Source organism: Coffea arabica, chromosome 2c (genome assembly GCF_036785885.1).
Source record: "Coffea arabica cultivar ET-39 chromosome 2c, Coffea Arabica ET-39 HiFi, whole genome shotgun sequence".
Classification (NCBI taxonomy): Eukaryota; Viridiplantae; Streptophyta; class Magnoliopsida; order Gentianales; family Rubiaceae; genus Coffea; species Coffea arabica.
In genome coordinates, this window is record NC_092312.1 from 73,636,418 (window position 1) to 73,660,590 (window position 24,173).

The following is a 24,173-nucleotide window of genomic DNA, read 5'->3' on the forward strand; positions in this document are numbered from 1 at the left end:
AAACACTAACAAGTAGTCGAGTATTTTTGCGGAAGAAAATCTCAAGAGTTTTAATAGTGTAGGTTGGATTAATTTTTTCTTTTTGGGTTTTTGGGGGGGGGGGGGGGGGGGGGGGGGGGGGGCATATTTGACTGCAACGCCTTCCTATAATAGATTTCCTACAAATTCTTTAACCATGCAGTAGTATTAATTAATTCTAGGATGTGCTGAACATGATTCTTCAATTTGAAGGCATGCTGGATCTTGTCTTTTCTTTTTATTATTATTTTTATACAGTGATCTTAGAGAAAATTAACTGGGAAATCATTTTCCAACAAATTCAACTGGGTCCTACACCACCTCATATGAATATGATTATTGGATTCAACAAAAACACGCAACGTTTAACAGTCAAGAATCAGACTACTGTCTCAAGGATATACCATCATCCCCTTTTAATTTTTTTTTTTTCCGCAAGCAAACTCAAATCAGGGATTACCATCCAATCCTGGCAGAAAATCCTCCATTTAATGTATGTGTCTACGTAAACTTCCACTTTTCATTAGCCGTATTCAGGTAGGTGCACAGGCAAATATGCAAAAACTCATAAATGAATGAATTATTATCTGACTTCTTGTTACTTTAGTTGTTAGAATGAATTCACATTTAGTGAATCTTGAACCATGACTTGTACTCCCTCGTCCCCCTTTGATAATCCTGTTTCTTTTTTTACACAGTTTAAGAAAAATAATTAACTTTGTTGAAAAAATAAATTTAGATTACTATTTTTCTAAAATACCCTCACATTCAATATGGTACAACTTTATGAGAACTTGAATTGATGGTAAAAAATGAATCAACTCTCATTAAATAAGGTAGGTTTATAATAACAATACTTACATTGAATAAGGATATTTTAGAAAAATTAAAATACAACTACATTTTTCAATTGGATAGTGGACTACAATTTGGGACAGATGAAAAAAAATTCAGGACTATCAAAGTGGGACGGAGAGAGTAATTCTTAAGGCATTCTTAAACCTTGAATGCCAGGCCAAGGCTTCATGGGGACCAAGAACTGATTTTAAGTGCAGGGTTTTCCTTTCCTGGGGTTTGATGGTCTAAATCAGCATGGCCATACACTCCCAACAGATCATCAATAATCCAAGAAATCATTATTCATAATCGCAGTTAGTTCGGATAACTGTGATGATGATTTTAAGTCTTGTCTCAGCTACATTTTGTTCTAACTAATTGGGGAAAACTCTTTCTTTTTCCTCCCTTTTTGGCACAAATTAATATACGCCATTGCCAATGACTTCAGGGTAAAAGCAGGAACAAAAGAATATGGAAATGTCAGCTAAAAGGTCCCTGATGAATTGGTTGCGCTTTCAGCTACAAAAGAAAAGAATATGGATATGTGAGCTAGAACTACATCCTCTATTGCACAAACAACGACTACAAGACTCACTAAAGTGACGCGATTCTGGAACGAGACTGCTACACATAATCAAACCTGGTCTCAAGATGCCGGATTTGTACAACAGAAATCTCTGAGAAAAAAAAAAAAACATTGTCTGGCCAAAGGATTGACATATATACAGCAATGGCAGTTGATAGAAGATAAGGGCCCAACGAATCAACTAGCAAGGTTATCTTTCTGCCTGATAAGTGAAGCAGTTGGTGACACACCACAGAACTTGAAGCATACGATAACTCAGCATTCAACAGTAATAATACAGTTGACAGTGGCCACATGAGATGCAGACGAGGAGAGGACAATATCCAAAATGAAAACAGTATACACCACCTGAGATCCAATTTTGTGTAACTTGCTTGGTAAATGGGAGCTGGGGATTGAAGACTTCCATGTCCTGAGGCTCATGATCCATGTCACTCTTGACACTGACCGGTACACTTAGCAGAACTTTATCAACCCTACTATACAGTGAAAGACTGCACATCATCCGAATCAACCTTTATCTGAAGTAAAGAAAGCCAAAACCATGAGTCTCAAGGGCAACTAGATTAAATCCAAAGGAAAAGGTCAAAGAAGTATTTAACATACTAGATTAAGATGCTTGAGCAAAGCTCCATGCAACAGCTTTTTCAGCTTCTCACTTTGATCAACCATGTGACCTAACCTGATTGACTCCTCAAGTTGGCACCATAACCGCTCAATAGTGGTGTATGGAAACCACACTGCACATTGTCTTTTACGGCGAATAATATCAGCTGGTCTCTGCAGATAAAACAACTTGTTTCACTTCCACGTCAACATGGGACTTATGCTTGGGCCCTTTGGGAGCCACAGGGGACCAGAAAGCACTAGCACCATTTAGCCAAGAACCAAGTACACATACTTTAAACTAGAGAACCTATAACCACCAGAAGCATCTATGGTTTTGCACATTCCCTGAAACAGCGACTTATGTAATTCTATGCAACCTTAAACAGGATTTAACACTATCAACAATAGAAATTGTTCATACAGAAATACATGGAAGCTACAGTTTGACGAGCAAAGCACCCATGCGGCACCCCTACTACAAAAGTACTACTTTCAGCTGTCTACTGACTCAAGGTCCTCAATGGGTAGTCATTCATAGGACAGTTTGAAGCATCATAAAGATGCTTGAGTAGAATAAATTGTAGTTAAGCGTAGTTTACTGACTGCAAGTGATGGCCATAAATTTGGTGTACACCATACAAAAGTTCAAACAGGTCGCAAGGATCTGACAGTATGTGTCTCTGATGTGGATCTTGTTGTTGGAGAATAAATCTTAAGGAAATAAAAAGCTTAAAATCTTCACAATTGTTCAAACAGAGAATTAATAAATCATCATCTTGTTTGGGGAAAAAAATACTAATCATCGTAGAGATTAAGGAATTTACCAGTGACGCAAGAGACTCAATATATTCAAGTAGCACATTAGTTGCTTCCACGTATCGGCCATAATCAACATATAACCGAAACAGTGATGCAGGGCTAGATTCACTTCCTATCATTCCAAAGCCATATTCCTGCCGAGAAACCTGTGACAAGAATATATATGTGAGACAGATACACACATAAATACATACATATCTAAGTATAAATAAACAAACTTAACATACATATGTATGTTTGTGTCTATGTAGGTATGTATATTTCAATATTTTGAGTTATAACAACTCAAATTAGTTGAATGAAGTTCAAGATCCTAATTTACAAGGCAGTACAAGCTGGCACAAGCAATCTATCCAAAATATGCATGCAGAGACTCCAGAGTCCAGAACCTGGGTATTCTGACTTATTATTTATCAAAGGGTCACTAGAATTAATTCTGATCTGGCCCCCCAAAAGAACTTGACCAACCATAACCACGCAAATTTGGTTCACACACTTTTACCAGCTTGCAAGAGTCTTAAAGTCCAAAATCTGAATTGTCTATCCATTTGTTTCCAAAACATTCTTTGATCAATTGAAATTGTCCCACCAAATCCCATTCTCAAACGAATGTAAGCATATTAATCAACATAACCCAGCTACGACATCACAGTTATGACCAATCTAATTTGACAATTCTTGTAAATATGTTATCCACATGACATTTGATATCACTGGAGATGCTATCCCTTCCACCAAAATGTGAAAGCAATTTGGACACAGAAACTTTATGGATGCATTTTGTTGACAAAAAGGATGGGACCTTTGGTTTTGTTGACAAAAAGGATGGGACCTTTGGTTGACTGTAGAGAATTTACCAGAAAAATTATCCATCACAAATACCCAAAGGCATCAAAGATTGTTTAAAAATAAAAGAATTTAAGTGCTTTATATTGCTATATCTGCTAAAGTACCATCACCCCAGTTACTAGCACCAGTATTTTGTATGTAGGTCGCAGATGAAGAGTTCTTGCAACAACATAAATCAGTTACTTAAGATATCATACTTGCAAATTTTTACTGCAAAAAACTTAATAAAGGTAGCATGCACTTGCTGAAGCCGTGGAATTGGCTTTATGAGACTTCCAGTCTGCTATGAGAAAGCATGTAGTAGTGGTAAACCCCAATGAGGAACTACTTACATGATCTTTAAAGCTTATGTTGCAATTATTGCAACTAAAAGGATATTGTGTCCAGTACAACTAGAACAATAATGTAGTCAATTTCAAGAAAAGCATGACAAACTGTCAAGCTTGGAAACAATATATTCAATTAACTAACAGCTTAGATAGATCACAAATTCACAACATATGTTAAAATTCACTATGACATATTAACAATTTGTTTCCACACTAACTTTGGAGAAAGTGAAGAAACATGACAAACTCCACATTTTTAACATAAAACTTGACAGCGTGTACAGTCCATTCAAAAGGTGTTATGGCATCAACGAAGAAAAGGTCCATGCTCAGCATCCTTAAGAACTATAATATATATCAAGGAAGAGCCTTAGGTTTGGTGTAACTTTTTTTTGTAACTTTTGAAATTTCCAACTTTACCCTCAAAATCACTTACTTTTACCTTTACTATGGAACCACATGTTGCCCATATTGCCAACCAACACAACCACAGCCAATTTTAACCCGAAATATCTAAACACACGTCGCCTACATAACCACCCCTAAACATTGTAACCACCAAGTTAATTAAAATACTATTCAAAAAACTATTACATGATCATTTTTTATGAAAATTTCACACTAAATTCTTACATGTAAAAAGTGATTGTTTCTAAATTGCACACATCAGGTTTGCCCCTAGCACAAGTTCTAACAATTTTTTGAACAGCAACTATGAGATCATCTCCAAAAAATCCTCCTCACGTCATTGGAACTTGACAAAGTATCATCCATTATTAGAAAAAGTGAAGGATGAAAAGCATGAAACATTTAACTGGAAACACTTGCAAGTTTTATGTCCAACAAAACATGGAACCATAAAGTTTCAACTCTGACATTAATATTCATCTATTTCCTATCTGTAGTGACCTCCCCAGGTGTTATATCAACTCTTTGTCAGCTAAATCCTATTGCCATCGTGGTCAAGTTTTGCCTTCAAGAATTGATAATATTGTGCATCACTCGGTTACTCATAAGGCACGTTTAATTAAACTTTTGTAATTCAACCAGTTCATTGACTTGTAAAACAGAAAATTTACCTTAAACAATTGGACCAACCAAAGGGGTAAAACAATCTGTGGATCAGAAGCAAGAAGAGTTTCAGCAACCACTATAGGTAATCTTGAGTTGTACTGTTTGTATTTTCCCTGCATTCAACAATTGCAGAAGGATGACATATCAGAGGGTGTATGGTACAAATTTACCTTGCTACCAAACCTAATTGGTGCTTATAATGCACTTAATGATCTAAGCTAGCAGCACATATCGTCTTCATAGTCATGAAATTGTGAGAAAAAAATGCTGTTATTGGCCTAACCTAGCAGTTTTATAAATGATCACAAGGCAATTGTGATAAGGTTTCAAGTACTATAAGATATAATATGTTGTCAACCAGGTTAGCTCAAATCGGTTAATTAAAGCAAACCAATCTGATTCTTGACAATTTTCACTTAATAATACCTTTACAAGAATCAATGTAGACATATATGTGTTTCACGGCCCTACTGAGTTGATTGCTCTTGTTATACAATCTGTCAAGCTCAACACTGATGCTGGTAAGTGTTGGCTTATATAGATCTCAGAACTATGTTATTTGTTGAAGGTAATCTCTTCTTTAAATACCACATGTCATGCCAAATGTGTACATTAAGGAAAAGTAATTTTATGACAAGGAATTCATACCCCAAGGCGCCAAATGGCAGTGCCATGAGGTACCAACCACCAAATTATCCTCCACCAAATACAGGAACAGGGAAATCCCCAGCTCAATAATTTTCAAACCAACAAATTGAGTTGTATCATCAAAGTCCATGCAACAATTTAAAAATAGTGCTTTGTCCACAAAATAAAATAGAAAAACACTAACGAATTGCAGTCAAGGAAGATAATAAGAAAGGAACATATACGGACAAGATAGACTTCAAGTGTTTCCCACTGACTATTGCCCTTGGATTGTTGTGCTATAGCTCCCATATCAAGCAAGCTCTCCTCTTCCTGAGATGAAGTTAAGAGAAAACCTTGCATCCTATGATTCCTAAAAGCAACCCCCATTAAAGTCAGTCAAACAAACTGCCAGCTGGTACTAAAAATTAGGTAAGTCAAAAGACATATCATGAAAATACAGAAATTAAAGATACTACCCAAAAAGTGAGGGGTTTATTCCAGTTGGGCAGCATTTCAATGACATTGCAGCAAATACTCTTTCAAGTTCCCTGAAGAGGAACCACATTGTAATTGACTATGATTAATCAGCAAAGAAATAAATAAACCATAACACCTGTCAGTTTCAAATAACTTGAAATTAAAACACACTTCTTCAGTCCTGAATCCTTCCAAAATCGCAAAACCACTGTGAAAGCCATATCGTACAAATTTGCCTCCACCAACAGGTCAACCAAATTTTCTGGAGGTTTGTCATCTCCTGAAAAAAAAAGTAAAGCAAAAGAAGAAAGAGAAATAAAAGTAAAAATACACCCCTTCAGAAAAACTAAGAAAGAAAGAAAGAAAGTGTATAATCAAACAATTCAAATTCTTAGAATGTAAATCAGTTTTATGATAATTCTTCATATTACAACAGAGAAAAATATTGCAGTATTAGCATGAATGGAACACATAGAAGTAAGCTAATCCAGGTCAGCTACCATAAAAGTCAGAGGCCACGAATAAGTTTTAGAAGGATAAGAATTTCAAAATTGAGCTATGTACAACAACAAACCATATCAATGTAGCACCTGACAAAGCTACCTCCCAATACAAGGTAATGCATATAGATCTTACCAGTAAAAGTCCATTTAATATTTGCTAGTGAGAGCAAATATTCTGCAGATGTTATGACATACTCATTCTCAATTTCTTCAATTTCCAAAAAGGAGTACAGATGTTGAGGTCCATCAACATCAGCGGGAGCTGTGTTTGAAAAGCATATAAAAATATCATTAAGTGAATCAAGGGCAAAGAACACGTATTACTGTTAACAAGTATTTGATATAAGGATAAATTCATCACCCAATCTGAAGAGTCAATCATTAGCCACAACCTTAATAAATAGATACTTTACCCTGTTCATGCCTTGTTATCCTAGCCTTTTTACTTGGATAATGTTCTTTTTTGTGAGTGGATTCTTCATGTAGAGAGTCGATCCAAGCATAAGCAGGATGAACAAGTTGCAGAGCATTAATAGCAGCAGATAGCCCATTAAGCCTCTCTTGCAGGGCAAAGGACCTGTGCTGATTATCTTTATTTGCTGCTTCAGTTTTAAGCTGAGTAGAATGCAAATAAATAAAACTAGCAGCTTTACGCCAGTTTTGTCTATGCACTTCAAAAGCATAGAGCAATTTTAAAGGGTTCGGATTGGCCAAAATATCTGAGCGTGCTGCCTACAAAATTTACATCAACAATGTCAATGATATAAGCCTGCAAAATGAAAATCTTATATTCATCTCTCAATTTTTAATGGATCAGTTCATACCTTCCAAGCAAGCTCTTTTTCAACCTTCTCTACTAAGCCAATAAAAGGTAGCTGGCCGTCACAAAGAATCTACAAATAAAGCACAGAAACCCAATCATTACTCCTCCAGCTTTCATGCATCATCAAAGGAATGGATTTGAACAATTAAAAGAAACCTCCAAGGAAACATAGGAACAGCACCTAAACAATCAATTTGAAATAGGCGCCAAAACAAAAGGGAAGAAAAAAAAAGGAAAGACATGTTACCAACATCTAATCCCTTTTCAATTCTGAAGAGACCAAATAAGAGCAGAAAATCATAAACCCTTCTCAATTCATGGTTCAAACTCCTAACAAATTATGCAATACCAAATAATACATTACTTGCTATCATCAACCAGGGTTAATGGGGTCTTTTGTTTTTTCACCTCTAGCAATTAGAACTGAAACATAAATTTAAAAAAAAAAAGGTAAGAGAAAACAACAACAACCAACAGCTGGAAAGAAGGATTTCTGAAAAAGAGGAACAGAAGAAATAAACATGAAGCAAAAAAAGAAAAAAAGAAAGAAAGAAAACATATATAGATGAGAGACGGACATAACCTTAACTGCACCACGCTCTAAAAGAACAATGATGAATCGCCTCAGACAAATATTCTTGCTCTCCTCATCTGGATTTGAAATTATAGCACAATATGCATCATGATAAAAGTTCAGATCCAAAGTGAACTTGAAGACATTTGCCCACAGTCGTCCTTTGACAACAGTTGCTGATTCATCAAGAGGATCTTGTCCAGAGCTGTCATCCTTACTGCCAAGAGCTTCATCAACTTGCTCAAGTGCAGCAAGAGCAAAATTGCAAGCAGCTTCACTTATATTATATCGTTCAAATATCTGCATAGCCCATTGATAGTAATGAAGCTTCCACAATGCATCTGAGCTGCAACCAGCTGGAAGACAAAGATAATTGTGTTTTAAGGGATGCCGTAAAAGGTAATATCTACTTCTCCCACAGAATTTAACAAAATTCAAAACAAACATACTGAAACCAAGGTATGCCAATCCTGCTTCTTGTGGCAAACTTTGCAAAGCATCAGGAGCTCCTTGCACTGATGCAGCTCTGTACACGTCCAATAGAAAAATTAGAACCCCCAGATAAAAATGCACCTCCCAACAACCACTGCTCTAAAGATTGCATCAGTACACTTGGGAAGACATTCTAGAACTGGAAACAACACAAATATTCACAAGTTGTTTGGAATATTATGAACTGATGCTTACCGACCCAGTCACCAAACAAAGAAAATAAATGAAACAGATACCACAACCCAGAAGCAAGTACTACAGTAAATTCTTTAAGAAGAAAAATGAAGAAAAAGAAAGAAACAAAAAGTTGTTCTCATCTAAAAAATTTAAACAATATTCAAAACTGAACAACTTTTAGCAAGATATAACATGCCTATAAAAGCAGTACACAGCTTCAGAAATTTTTCTTTCTTTCAGCATCCTATGCAGTCCACGCTGTGTCTGTTGAATGAGGCAACACCCAAGAAGATGGAGGAGAGTTGGCCATTCCCCATCTGCACTCTGAAGGCTTTCACAAATTTTCTGCTTCCGAGAGTATGCATCCACCAACTTGAGAAGATACTGAATAAATCAAAATTGTGGGTCATAAGGTTGTTCTTGAACCATTGTACAACAGGAAGTATACCATAATGATGTGAAGGAATGGAAAAGAGATACAAACCTCAAGTGCATTGTACTGGCCATGTCTGAGAAAGATAAAAGCAAGTTCAATTAAATGGATGAAGAAAACAGAAGATTCTTCTCCACTACTTCCCCATATTATCCAGCTAGTGAACTCGCGGACTAAATTAGTTATGCTGCAACAATCAGACAGGTTTCTGGAAGAGAGGTGCCTCTGATCTCCAGAAGAACTTCGAAGATTAAGTAATAGGATAAAACCCAATGTGAAGTCACATTTTCCAAGCTTATCATTTAAGGATCTCCTATCAATCTTGTTATCTAACCAAAAGAAAAGAAACAAAGTCAGAAAGATATTTTAGAAGCACACAAAGGTCCATTTACAGACCAGGGCCATAAAGGACTATATGAGATCCTAATAACGTCACGGCATGCTCAATTATCTCTTAACCTAGCCATGTTAGGCTCTTTAACCATTGTTGTAGCTCACCACATGTATTCCATGCCCCCTTATCCATATCTAGCTACTGAGTATGGTACACAATTGTTGTTGTTCACACATCACATGTGGATTGGTGGATTTCTCATAGTTGGTGCTGCTGCACAAGCAGCCATTATTATGGCAAGAGACTATGATCCAACTACTCGCTACAATGATCTACTAGATCGTGTCCTAAGACATTGTGATGCAATTATATCACATCTCAACTGGGCATGTATATTTCTAGGCTTTCACAGTTTTGGTTTGTACATTCATATTGATACCATGAGCACTTTAGGGCGTCCTCAAGATATGTTTTCAGATACTGCAATCCAATTACAACCCATTTTCACTCAACGGATATGAAACACCCATGCTTTAGCACCCACCGTTGCACCGGTTTAACTTGGGGAAGTGGTGTTTTGGTAGCAGTGGGTGGCAAAGTGGCTTTGTTACCTATTCCATTAGGAACCACAGATTTTTTGGTACATCACATTCTTGCATTAAGACTGACTCTCTCCAAAATAAAAGCAGTAAGAATTCTTGAGTTAATATTTTTCCTCATTTATGAGAAGCAATCAAACATAAATACATTATTTAGTGCATAAAAATCTACTACCCATGAATGACAATAACGTCAATAAGAATGAAATCCCAGAAAAAACGACTAGCATACAACAAGCAATCTAGCACACGTGCATTCAACGGCGTAAAGTCAAATTCTCAAAAGTTATTTTCCATAGATATAAAACTTCATGAAGCTGTACACAGCTAGGATAATCCAGAAATAACAATCCTTGAACCAAGGAGAATTAGAAAGCCTTTCAGATTAAATTTAAAGACCAAAAAGAGTTTCCCAATTCTATATTAACAATTTCAATGACAACACGAATATAGGATCCATGTCTCTGTGGACCAGTAAATCTATATCAGAACACTTTCTACTCATTAAAGCTAAACACAAAACTTATATCAGACATGCTTTTGTGGAAGATAGGAACCATATTCTCGTAAGTTATAGGAACCATATTCTTGTAAATTATAGCATCATCGTTATCAAAACCAGAACAAGAAGTTTGTCATTGCAATTAAATTCAAATGCTTACCAATGTGTAAGGATGAAAGTTGATAACTAAAATCTTCCAAGACAGGAGCTTCAGTGGGCGTGGTCACAACAAAATGAATGATATGCCACTCAGTCAGAATTTCTTGAATCATTGGGACTAGCTCAAGCTTTATTCTAGAAGCATCATCATGTGACATGTGGATCTACAAAAGAGAAGCGAGTTTTGCACTCATCCATGTAATCAAAATGCAGTCAAGCTTCGTCACTAACCAACAGTGTAATTTTGTCAGCAATGTTCACAAGGGAAGCAAGTATTACATTTAAAATAACCCAAAATTCCTAGAGCATGAACCAACAAAAGTAGACAAAGTGAAAGCAGACGTAAGAAAGAGGATGAACCTAGACAAACGGTAATAAGCTGTTCGCTTATTATAGTTCTATGTTTAACTACTGTATATAATACAAATGGGAAAATCTCCAATGTTCAACATCCATTAGGATTTCAAATACTCTTTTATATGACATCTTATACCATCATGCTTCATGGGCACTTAAAACCGAAACCTGTTTGACAAACAAAAATGTTAACTGGGAAGTGCACCAACTTTTCATCCCTAATACATCAGCTTTATCTTTCACAATTGGTTGCTGATTTCATACTTTGATACAATATTGTGCATAAGATGAAGCATGGTTAGCCAGTCAAATCATCCAGTTCTCACCTGTGACAATGTAAGAGGCATTTACAAACGATTCACAAACAAACTCACCCAAAACTGGGGGCACAGGGGAAAAAATAATTGTGTTAGATGTACTTCCACTTAAGCATAGGCAACTAATTCTAGAAGCTTAAGACATTAGCCAATTTGAGTATTAACTAGCCAGATTAGAGCTTCAAATTTACCGAACCTAAAAGCTCATTTACCGAACCTAAAAGCTCAAGCTTTAAGATCTAACTGGGCTAAGTGGAATCCAAAATCGTCTTCAAGTATGAACTTGATCTATTTAAAACACAAAATGCTTTTGTTGGATTTACCTAAAGAAACAAGGCTTTACTCATCAACTCAGCATCTTCCAGAGTATTGGGATATAACCACTAACTGAATATGCTTATCACTATGACATATACATGTGAACTGATGCCTTTAATGTGAAATCAGAACAAAATAGAGATGATCATGTTAGCTTATACAAGCCAAGCTCACACCATAAGTGACCTAAATAGCAAGCTCAATCCTAAATCCTATTGTTAACTGAACCAATGGTGTCTATCTTAAGCAAACAAGCAGAACCTTGGTTGATTTGCAGCTTTTAGCTCTCTGAGATCAGAGCTAAACCCTTCCCTCGTACCAAGGCATCCTTGAATACTATAGCAGCTTGACCTAAACAAGGATTTTTAGATAAGGAATAAGAAAAATAATTCTTAACCAGATATTGCTAAATCAAACTTATCGCATACATTTTGGCATATCAAGTCTAGTAGCACTGGATCACTAGTAAGCGGAAGCTATCAGACATCCTACCATAACACTACATCATGGGTTAGAACCACAGAAGATATAGATATTTAAAACACACACAAGGAACATCATCCAAATAATTCTTTCTGCATTTGAATTCACCCCATCGGTTCCCAGGATGTAAAACGAAGACATCAATTAAAGAAATGATCTCTCAAGAAATCGCATAGTTTAACTTCGGAACTTAAAAAAAGCACAAACTGGGATAGTGTCAAACATTGTACAGTTTGAACTTCTACTAACCTTCCCATTTAGGTTAACCATGTAAGTCAGCAGTACGAGTAATTCTAGTGCAGATTCAAACATGACTTTAGCAACTTGGGAAGTAGCCTGCACTGCAGCAAAAATATTGACATTTAGGATTGCTTGAAAATCCATTTTGTGGACGATTTTTCGAGGCACTAGAAACCTTAAATAGCTCTGAATGACATCCAAAACTCTGCCCCATGAAGTAGCTCTAGAGCGCAATGCATGAAGAGAGAGAAACAGATCCATAGAAAATTTCCTCAAATTCTTGTGATTTGCCGCTTCCTTTTCCCATGCAATATCAGCTCCAATTTCTGACACATGCACTGACACTATCGATGCACTGTATCCTGTTTCTAAAATCTTCAGCAAACAAGGAAGAACTTCTTCGCATGATATATTTGGTGTGCTACGTAGGGACTCATAAAATATAGCTGAAGCAGCTTTGCCCAACTGTTGGCTCACACTGCTAATGCACTGAAGTACCCCAAAAAGAATCTCTCGGTCAAGTTCATCATTGGAAAATTCAGCTCCAGAACTAGTAGAATTCCCACTTTCATCAAAAGAACCTGATACAAAGATATTAAGAAGGTGCTTGATAAAAAACAGACAGTGAATATCCAAAGAAGTCTAGTCAAAAAGCTCATGCAGATGATTGAGAACTAGAAGTAAAAGAAATTCAATTTACCATAGATGAAAAGCTCAATGTCCTCCAACATTCGGCATAGAGAGAACATATTCTTTCTGATCAAACCAACAGCACCAGTCGATGAATCAAGAAATAAACCACAAACTGCATTAGTTTTGCACCAATTATGGCTATACTGGGCACAAAACGTTTTCCACCACTGTAATACTGGAAGAGGACTTCCAGAACATCCCTACAACGACAGAGATTCTTATCAGCTATCTTAAATTTCCCTTCCTTTTATTTATTTATTTATTTTTAGGTGGTCAAAAAGAAAAAGATTCACAAGGCAACCTCATTCTCAATGAGTGACTGGATTTCATTTTTCAGTCCATCCATAGTAAAGGAATCGAACTCAGAATCAGTAAAGTGCTTGTTGTAATACTGTAATGTTGTCCGAAGGACAGTGCTGTGATACACCCCAGGAAGAAGCAACCTATGTAAGAATATCGAAGAAACAATTTGGGAGATTTGATCCTGAAAAGGAGAGAATTTTCATGGACTCATCGTTAGCTATAGAAAAGTTGTCATCAACTAATAGGCCATGTGGGGATAAAAATATGAAACTATTTTACAAGTGAGGAAAAGATAATAGAAACAAAAATTGAAACCTAAGAAATTAGCATGAAGCAATACAAAAGTACTCTAATTAAGTTCCACAACAAACCTGAAGCAAATTGCTCTTTTTTTTTTTTTAATTCCTGCACCCAGCTTCAAGCTATGTAGGATAATGTCACCAAAAGTTACATCTCTTTCAAAGACAAAAAAAAATTCTTTTTCTCAAAGAAAAGGGCAGAAAATCATATATTGCAAACATCTAATCAAGTCAAACTATAGAATGCAAGGTTCCTAAATTCAGTGGAATAAAGCTGAAAGCTGATGAGAGGAATTTACTTCTTAAAGATCTGTATAATCGTTTCCACAAAAAAAAAAAAAAAAAACATACACACACACACACACACATGACTACTGCACTGACCATTTGCAAATTCTCAAATTCCAATTTAACCAACTCATGACAAAGTATCTCTTCATTCAATTTTTTTTTTTTTTACCATGTAAAAGAAAAGAAAACCACTGGCACTATAGTTGGAACCAATATGACCTCAAATTGTAATGTAACTCATTAATGACCTCAACAGATATATTTAACCTCCACAATCTGAATAACAAGCTCGGAAAATGACAAAAATATTTCACTCTACTGAAAACTTCAATGCAAAGAGAATAATAAAACAGCAATTGCCAATGGCTACAAGCTCATATTCATTTGAATGGAGGAACTGCAGAACACTGAATCATCACAAGATTCAATAAAGGGGACTACAACCCAATTTATAGAACTTGTGAAACCGGTAGAACCCAAAACCCTTTCAATTTGTGAAGTACAACCCTTGCTCTAATAATCTAAAACTATACCTTCTAATTGTCTACAACTTGTCAACAAATATGTCATATATATCACCAATAAATTTGCAAGCAACATCTGTGTTTCCATAACTAATACCTTTAGGGACTCTTTTTCCTTTGTTGCGTCAAATTTTTCAATGGGTTCTCTTCATATACAAGGTCTTAGTCCTTTAAGATGTTCTAATGACCCAAACATAAAGCGTGTTGTAGACGGCACAAGACTTAATCTATGTTTGATTTGGAAAGTATAGATATGCATATCATGACAAATGAGAATGTCTACAACTATATATATAACCATATATGAGAAGATTCAGATACGTATAATTACATAGATCCACAACTAGAACAGATACAAATTTTTCTAAAGCTATCTCATAAAATTGCCAGAAGTTCATTCATTGATCAATGACACGGTCAAGCAGATCAGCAGAACTATATCCAGATATATATATATATATATATGTATATATAACCATATACGAGGAGATTCAGATACATATAATTACATAGATCCACAACTAGAACAGATACAAATTTCTCTAAAGCTATCTCATAAAATTGCCAGAAGTTCATTCATTGATCAATGACACGGTCAAGCAGATCAGCAGAACTATATCCAGAAAGCCATTATTTTAAAGCACCTTTGAAGATGAAAAAACTGTATGGGCTAGCCAAAGGATTTCATCTGCAAAATGTTCAGAACTCTGAAACAGCTGATCAGCTACAAATGCTTCTTGCAAGCCGTATGAATGTGTGACTGCCCTAAAATCATGAAAGTTGCAAAATCACACTTCACATAGAAATGAGCATCTGAATGCTAAAGGAAAAGTAACAAATGTACTGAAATGACAGCAAGTTTCTACGCATCAATGTAATCACAACCACATTTGAAGTGGTACAATTTTCCAGATTTACGAGTGTCAATAGAAAAAGGTCCAAGCTTAAGTAAAACTAAATCATATCTAGTGAGTGCAGCGCATTGTATGAGTTAGATCGCAAAAAGACACAAAAGGAGTTCGAGAAGGAAGTTATACTTCGTAATTTGAAAATGAAGCACCACATGCCAGAAGAATGCGGAACAATAACATAAAAAACTTTTATCAGTGAATCCTTTCTTCTATATATTTCTGTTTCTCTCATAATATTTCTTTAACTACATATCAAGTCTGTGGCAGCAGCCTTGTAATAGCAAAGTAATATGTAGAAGGGTTCGCTACATATCAAGCCTAAGGAAGGTTTCATGATATAAAAGGTCAACCAAGGAACCAATAAAGGGACACAATGAAGTTTCATCAATTCCTTTAACAGGAAGAAAAGATAGAAAAAAATATAACAGTTAATTCAAACATCATCCGCAAGCATAATGAACACCATATATCAAAGAAGACTTAATGCTATAAAAGATCAATGAAGAAATGGGTGAAGGGGCACAATCAAGTTTCATCAATTTCTCTCACAGGAAGGAAAAAGACAAAGAACTGTAAACAGTTAAACATCACTCCCCAGCATCTAAAAACTTACTCTTTTTGGCAGAATAGCTCCTGCATGAGCAATCCATCTTCTTTTAGTATCCAAACTTTGTCTGAAGTAAGTATGACATCAACAGGTCCACCCTGATTGAGTACAAGAGGGAGACAGAAAATTGGAAACATTAAGTTAGAGAATAACAAAGTGACGGGGAACCCTAAACAAGGGTAACTCACATACCTCTTCTAGAGTGATGTCTGTTATCAAAGGTTCTAGTGTGAAAATCATCTTGTCCCCAAAACCCAAATTAAGGCCATAAAAAGATATCATCTCAACTTCCTGAACATTTAGTAATGCAAAGCAAATGTATATCATTAAAGAATTTTAAAAGGGGAGATTCTATGAATATATAATAAGCTCTCACAATATCATCAACCAATAAGGATATCAAAACAAGTATCAACGAAATACACAGCCCACAACCAGGTACTTCAGTGGCTGAATAAAAAGAATGACAGGAAGAAGCAAGCAACCAGGGTCTTCAGTCATTGTTCTAACCACAAGACAGACTAGTGACTACTGATACCGATGTAACTTGACTAAAATGGCTTAAAGTAAATGGGTCCAATTCAAAACCTGTTTAGCAAAGTTTAATCACAAAATCACCAAGGATTACTCGAGTTAAAGAATTTTCTCCATGTTATGACAATAATGTAGAAAATATACTTGAGTGCACATAAAGCAATAAGGTAAGGTCATAGAAACACACAATTTTGCACATAAATGACATCCGCAATCAGCAGATGTTTCTGTTATATATTTAGAGCATAATTTCATCAGACTTGTTCACTTGATACCCCATAAACTAAAAGCATGTTGTTGGGCTAAGCAACATTTGACATGGTCTTGATTCAATAGCCCATGCAGATGTTCATACCCAAAGGAAAGGGAAGAGCACAAGAAATGAAACCATGCAAACAATACAAGTAATATTGATTATTCTAAAATTACGTACCATACTATTCTTATGTAGAATTGCCAACGGAATTATATTCATTGCCCTGTTATCATCACCCACCCATAATTTGAGAAATATAGTTCCTGAAGACAAAACACAAATTAAGTTTCACATGACAAAACATTCCAAAAATCTAAAAATGGAAGTATTAGTATCACAAGAAAATCAGAGATTAGATAACAAATAAATATCTACAAAGTGAATAAATGGGCATAAAACCGCGTCAGAACCCAATTCTGAGAAAGTCACCAATATATCAGGACTTCACCCAAGGAAAATCTCTAAAATTCTGCAAACATATTTCAAATTTAAACCTAAATTCACTCTATTTTTCCACCTTTGGTGCCTTAAGAAGGAGGTGGATGATATAAACAACTTTTATGTGCATGCATGGTAGAAACTAGAAAAGCATGCACCCAGAGCTTGCTAAAGCCTTGAGTAGTTTTGCCTTTTTCAAAGTTCATATTCCTAAACCTCCTGTAACTGTTGCCGTTGATAAATTAAAATATAAAATCCAACTTTGAAATCTAGCTTCCTAGTGTCAGAAGTTTGTGAGGAATGAACTGCCTTCATCCAGAAGATTTGTGGGCGAAGAAAAAATGAGAACCAAAGAGTAGGAAGGAGGCATTTTGTGAGATTTATAGGTCAAAAAATTACAAGGCAAGATCACAGTCTTTCTACTTTTAAACCATGTGGAATATGGCAATCTTTCCTTTTGTTCGTATCAACTGCTTTTACCACTTTAAACTGAGTTCAAGACATTCCTTAATGTTTGTCCTCTTCCTTTTGCTTTCAAATGAGAAGTGCTACATGGAAATTACTTTCACAAAATTCATGGATGAACAACTCTTGATGCTTTATACACTAAGCTTACAAGTTATCCAGCTAGTAGAATAATCTAAGAGAAATGGATAGAACAACCGGCTGATACAACATAACAAGTTAAGATTGTAAACTTACCTGTAACTGTTGGAACAGTAATAGCATGACTGAAAATTTTGCTCCGGTTTGCAAGGTCCCAAGCTCGAAAGATCCCATCAGAATGAAGCACAAAAATAAGCTTTCTCTGGTGCACCTCTACAACTGCCAAATCCTGCACAGGAGCTGAAATCCTGCTCCTGTGACCATTTAGGATTTTTTTGAATATGCAAACTTAAAAATAAAACTGATTTATATAAAATAATCAAATTGCAACAACCTATCAGTTGTGTTATTATCTTGTAAATAAGTAATTTGAAGGTTTCTCAACAATTCAACCAAGAAACAACCCAGAGGCATTTGGTCCGTCCTTGCCAACAGCCTACAGCTGTCAAAGATTACAAACCATTGACTAAATCTAAGTGTGTTTATATGCTTGCTAAGGTTTTGGAATAGAGAGGCAAAGGAAGAGATGGAGAGAGACAGAGATTGAGAAAGAGAAAGAGAAAGAGAAAGAGGGAGGGAAAGTGAAACATTAGTGGCTAAGACGGAGTGACCCAACTTGCGGGGAGAATTTTGCTCAGACTTCAATATTCTTGCTCAGGCACATTGCTAAGCAGTAAGATCCCAAGAAAACTTTTAAAAGGTAAATATTCATAATATTGCACTTGTATACATGCAAAATATAAGGTAACAAGCAACACATTCTCATATAAGATTACCACTTTAAAGGCCATATCTATAAGATTTGTCAAAAGATTTATTAGCCATTTCCCCCAGCCTTCCAACACTTTAACTATCGAAGATGATTAAAGGTGAATGTGATGCCTATTAATGTTTTACCGAATTTCTCCAATTCCAAGTCATTCTGGTCATAAAAAACAAAAGAATCTAACAAGCAGAAGCCACAAAAGTAGGTGAAAGATCCAAAATAGACAGCTACTTACATGTTGAATGCCAATACTCAGTGAAGCTGAGAGTGCACTTCAGAGAACTATCAGACCAAAATTAATTTGGCAGGAAACCACAGGGAATACCTAATCATTCTAAGCATGCAGGATCCAGTGTAGGAGACAACAAAAAGTCAATTTAACAGTTCTGTCTCTTAGTGCCAGCAGTGTGTTATGGTGACCCTAAACATGCTGATCTTAAACAGATAAGAATGAATTACAAGAGCACGGTGTTTACATGGAACTAAAGCTTCCCTACCCCCAAATCGGCATGTATTGGCAAGCAAACAGACATCAATAGAATAGCTTGAAAAGGGAATGTCATTTGAGGAATCTTCTTCCTTGTTGCTAACAATAGATGCATCAGAAGAATAATTTTAAAGGAAATGCCAATTATGCCATCTTCTTCCCTGTTGCTAATCATGGGGAAAGAGAATCCATAAATGCATGGATGATCTTGCACAAGTATAACTAAAAGGAGATTTAGCGGTTTTTCTTAGCAGGAGTAAACTAATGTGATTCCAAACATTGAGATCGGACCATGGGGGGAAGAGCAAGGTGAATTTGCTTGAGGTGACATAGGTTAGAAAACATGCATCAGGAATAGGATAATGTAAATTATCTACCTGATCCGTGATTTCTTGCAAAACATTATTTGTTTGCATCATAAACACATTTTTCAATTACTTTTTCACCTTCCCAAGCACCTTTTTATCTCACATACATCATGTCACAAAAAGTGCTACAGTAATTTTTCCAAAAAATTTTTCAGATAATTTTCAATCCAAATGCAAACATATCTTCTCCCAAAGAAATAGAGAAAAGCACTTAAGTGACAAAGAATTTATGGAGGATCTAATAGTGGATCCTGCAGAAAAAGGTGTTCCAGCTCAATATTCAAAAGCAGAATCCAGAAGGATGTTTTCAAGCCTCCATTACATAAAATTAAATTTCAACAGAAAAGTTAGTGCCTTTAGATTTTCCATGTGAGAAAGAATCATAATGAAACAATGGCTACTTTTTAAAATGTCAAAGGCACTGCTGGATTTTGAAATGACTGCCTAAAGAGAAAGGGGAAGGGGGTAGGTTTAACCATTCTGTCCATAAGGAATCAACAAGAAGAACACCACATGTAACATCAACAAAGGAAAGAAAAGGCAATTGGTGCATGAGATGTCTCTAATGTTTCTGAAGTAAGTACACTCTAAGACCACGCTGCAGAAATAAATAAACCAACAAAAAAAAAAATCGGATAAAATTGCCATAGCACAACATAATTCGTGTAGAAAGTCAGTACCTTGATACTATACCCCACAATCGCCCAAAACCAGCATCATCCCGTAGCTCCCACATGAAGCCTGAACAGAAGAGTTAAAAAGATGGTAGAAGTTTAAGAAACAGGTCAAGTCTGAGAGGAGATGAAAAATGAAGACCCATACTCAGCATTATTAGCAGAAAGATCAAACTTTTGCCATGCACACTCAAACATGAGAATCTCATCCATTTGGGAAACCTTATCCAAGTTTTCGCACTTTTGGTTCCATATATAAGAACTAAGTCCTAGAGAAAGTAGCCCATACAGCTATGCAGAGAACTGGAAAATGACACATGATGTACACCTGGAGCTGTAGCATCGAGCAAGCCAAGTTGAAAACAACCAATAGATCCATCATTTCTCCCAACTATGAGACATCTGGAAGAAGCTGCTGCTGCTGTTATGACTCCGCATTGTGGATTAGCTTGTGTATTATACTCGACAACCTCATTGGATGCAACAACTGAGGAAGAAGCATATTTGTGAAGTCCTTTGAGTTTTACAAGGAAGGCAACACCATTAACCGTCACGGTATAAAGCAAGTAAGTTTTCTCGGAACCAAAATTGCTCTGCAAATAAAAGGAAGTTTCTTTGAATCTTAAATTTCAAAATCACAACAAAAAAGAACCATTATTTTACATATGAAACTAGTAAAAAAAAAAAACTAAACCTCATCCTGTTGTATATAAACAAATGGAAAGAGGGCGTCCGGAAATGAAATCTGCAGTCCAATCTTTGGGAATTCTTTGTCACCATAAACCTCTAATATTTCAAGAACATTTGGCTGACCCTTGCTAGTTTTCCTGTAGTACAAAAACCAACACTCCTATTGTTCAAATGGGGAAAGAAGACGAGAGAGACTTGAAACAGCAATCGGAGATACCAGAAAATTTAAGAGTACAAAAGCAGCATAGAGGATTTTAAGCGTTCCATCATCCATATATTAAAGAATCTAAACAGTTAGCCATTCCTTAACTACTAGTTTCAAGTGCAACTCTAAAACACAATACTCTAAAATCTATGCAAAAGGATTAGATTCCAGGGGGAATTGCAAACACCAAGATGCTGCATTTTTATAACTAATTGCAATAGACACTCGCATGCTACAGATGAACTAATATCCATTATATTAAAAACAATAAAAAAAATATTACCTCTTTCAAAGAACATAAAGTACATAAAGAGAATTTCAGAACTAACTAAAATAACCAATGCACAATGATAATGCAAAACTACATTGTGTGCAAATTATACGAAAATCTAAAAACAAAATACCACAAATTTTTGAAAGCCACAGCAAAAGGGTTTACCAAATGAGATAAGTAGGAGGATTTCCAATAGCAGAACAGGACGCGAAGTCTCTACTGAGAGTAGTAGCAGGAGCGGATGTCGAAGAAGCCGAAGAAGATGAATTAGACGGAACTGAAACTTGAAACCACTTGATAGAATCGCTGCCGATTATTGGGACCTCCATCCCTGCTAAACATGACCGTCCCACCATTATCTCTTCTAGTTTGCTCTTGGATTTCTATAGTAATTGGACTTCGGGAAGATTGTTGGGTTTCAGAAAAAGATATAGCATGTGAGTTTGGGCTCGTTTTACTGTGTGACTGTGTGTAAAAGAGATGTAAAGAGGCGTAGAGCGGCGGCGGGAAGTGGGGAGTGGGGCGGACGGTGGAGGAAGAGGAAGTTGCGGTGCAGACTGTGGGAGGGAGAATATGTGTTTTCGATTCTTAAGAGAAGGGTTAATTCCACTTTAGCCCCTCCAACTATGCACAAAATCCCATTTCAGTCCCTAAACTTCAAAATGGTACACTTTGTCCCTAAGCTACAAGGCCCGTCTCAGCAACATTTTTTGCGGAATCCGGAAATCCGTCTCAATGACAGAATATTGAGCGACTTTTTTTTCATTTAATGATATTTTGGTATTATTGAGCGACTTTTTTTCGATTGGTAGTTAGAATAACAAATTAGAAAATTTTAAAATTATGAAACTAGATTTGATAAAATTGGAATTAATTTGGGGAACGAAGGGTTGAATGGTACGGATGAGAGAGTATAAGTGAGAAATACCTAATTTAAAACTTCCCACTTACCAAAAAAGAAAACTAAAATTAATTCAAGTAGAATAATTTGATTTGGTTTTCACTTTGCTTATGGTCACAAACTTATTACCTGTTTGGTTTGCCATTTTTGAAGAAAATCATTCTAAACGTCCCCCATATTTTGTAAAATGACTTTTTTCGTCCATCACTTTTAAAAATATACTTTTACTTTTAAATATGTAATTTTACATTTCTTACAAATTCATATTGGTCAATTTTGGTTCCTAACTAGATTTCCAACTAATTTTTGTAGGAATCCACCATATGTCTTGCACTTAATCATTTTTTAAGAGCAAAATTGTCGAATCGAAATTTACATAATCCGATCTATAGTCCCTCACATTTTATAAAGTGAAGTTTTTCGTCCATCATATCTCACAAAATGAATTGTTTTACCCCTCACATTTTCACAAAATGAAGTTTTTCATCCCTCATATTTTAGAAAATAAATTTTCATCCTTCATTGATCATGTGTACGAATAACTTTTTTTTAAACTCATATATATATCTATTTAATTTCACTTGATTAATACGAATAACATGTAATATATCTCTACATATTTCATCTGAACATACTATTCAGGTGAAATTAAATAGATATATATGTAGAGGTTTAAAAAAATTGTTAGTTTTTCAATCATGTTCATTTCATTTTTCTCGAAAATTGAAAACAAAGAAGATATTTAATTCTAACCATTATCAAGTATTTACATTGAATTAAATTTGGACATAAAAAATAAACAAAGGAAAAGTATGACAAAAAGAAATAAGTGATTGACACTTTCAAATTTTAAAACAATCACAAGATAAAAAATTCAACTGTTGGTCTTAAAGGTGACGAGTAAAAATTTCAGATTTAAACTGTAATTTATTAGCATAACTATGAAATTCGAGTTATGACCGATTAATTAGATGACCTTATTATACAACTCAATAAATGAATTATTACAAAAAAAAAGATTGCAAATATTGAATAGATTTACATGGTGAAATCAAATAGATATATATATATATATATATATATATATATATATATATATATATATGGGTTTAAAACAAAATTGTTAGATTTAAACCAATGTATCTATCTATTGAATAGTATATATACAACTACAATTAATCTGTTTTGGTGAAATCAAATAGAGATCTATTATATAATATTCGTACTGTTTAGATGAAATCAAATAAATATATACATGAATTTTAAGAAAAATATTTGTATACATGGTCAATGAAGGATGAAAAAATTCATTTTGTGAAATACAGGAGAAGAAAAAAATTTATTTTGTGAAATATGAGGAACGAAACAATTCATTTTGTGAAATACAAATGACTATAGATCGGATTATATAAAATTTGATTGTTAATTTTGTCCCTAAAAATGATCACATGCAAAGCACATGATAAATTTCGATAAAAAATTAGTCAAAAATATAGGTAGAAATCAAATTTGACAAATGTGAATTGATAAGAGACGCAGAATTACACTTTTAAAAATTAGAGATAAAAAAATCATTTTATAAAATGTGATGGACATTTTGAATAATATAGCAATTTGATTATGTCAAGTAATAACATAATTGAGAAATACATTCACGAAAATGTAAAAAGTTTTTAGTGCAATTTGATTCATGGTGTTGACATTAAGAAATGATTTGTTTTTTTTTTCTCCCTTTTGATTGTAGCAAATACTAGTAACATTTATACTTTGACGCCAAACAAAAACAAAAAAAAAAAAGAAAGAAAGT

At 35.1% G+C, this 24,173-nt stretch overlaps 1 protein-coding gene across 1 annotated transcript; it reads right to left on the reverse strand.

The window, feature by feature from the left end:
- Positions 1–1,333: 1,333 nt before the first annotated feature.
- Positions 1,334–22,021, reverse strand: LOC113727914 (nuclear pore complex protein NUP160). The gene is made up of 27 exons (XM_027252319.2): positions 21,631–22,021; positions 20,991–21,123; positions 20,625–20,889; positions 20,303–20,363; positions 18,098–18,255; positions 17,135–17,220; positions 16,360–16,458; positions 16,174–16,265; positions 15,294–15,414; positions 13,534–13,716; positions 13,240–13,432; positions 12,549–13,120; positions 10,826–10,988; positions 9,282–9,559; positions 8,994–9,181; positions 8,578–8,654; positions 8,138–8,484; positions 7,556–7,624; positions 7,145–7,463; positions 6,865–6,993; positions 6,400–6,508; positions 6,228–6,299; positions 5,998–6,121; positions 5,127–5,234; positions 2,875–3,015; positions 2,048–2,221; positions 1,334–1,962 (listed from the first exon to the last, which is right to left on the reverse strand). The coding sequence occupies exons 1-27, from the start codon at positions 21,819–21,821 to the stop codon at positions 1,921–1,923; spliced, it is 4,494 nt and encodes a 1,497-aa protein (XP_027108120.2). The 5' UTR covers positions 21,822–22,021; the 3' UTR covers positions 1,334–1,920.
- Positions 22,022–24,173: the final 2,152 nt, after the last annotated feature.

Excerpts from the sequence above, each read along its gene's own strand:
- LOC113727914 (XM_027252319.2), bottom strand. The coding sequence starts at position 21,821 with ATGGTGGGACGGTCATGTTTAGCAGGGATGGAGGTCCCAATAATCGGC. Across the intron at positions 20,890-20,990 it reads TTTATATACAACAGGATGAG|AGCAATTTTGGTTCCGAGAA; the intron begins GTTTAGTTTTTT and ends TTTTATTTGCAG. Across the intron at positions 6,122-6,227 it reads ATAAACCCCTCACTTTTTGG|GAATCATAGGATGCAAGGTT; the intron begins GTAGTATCTTTA and ends GGTTGCTTTTAG.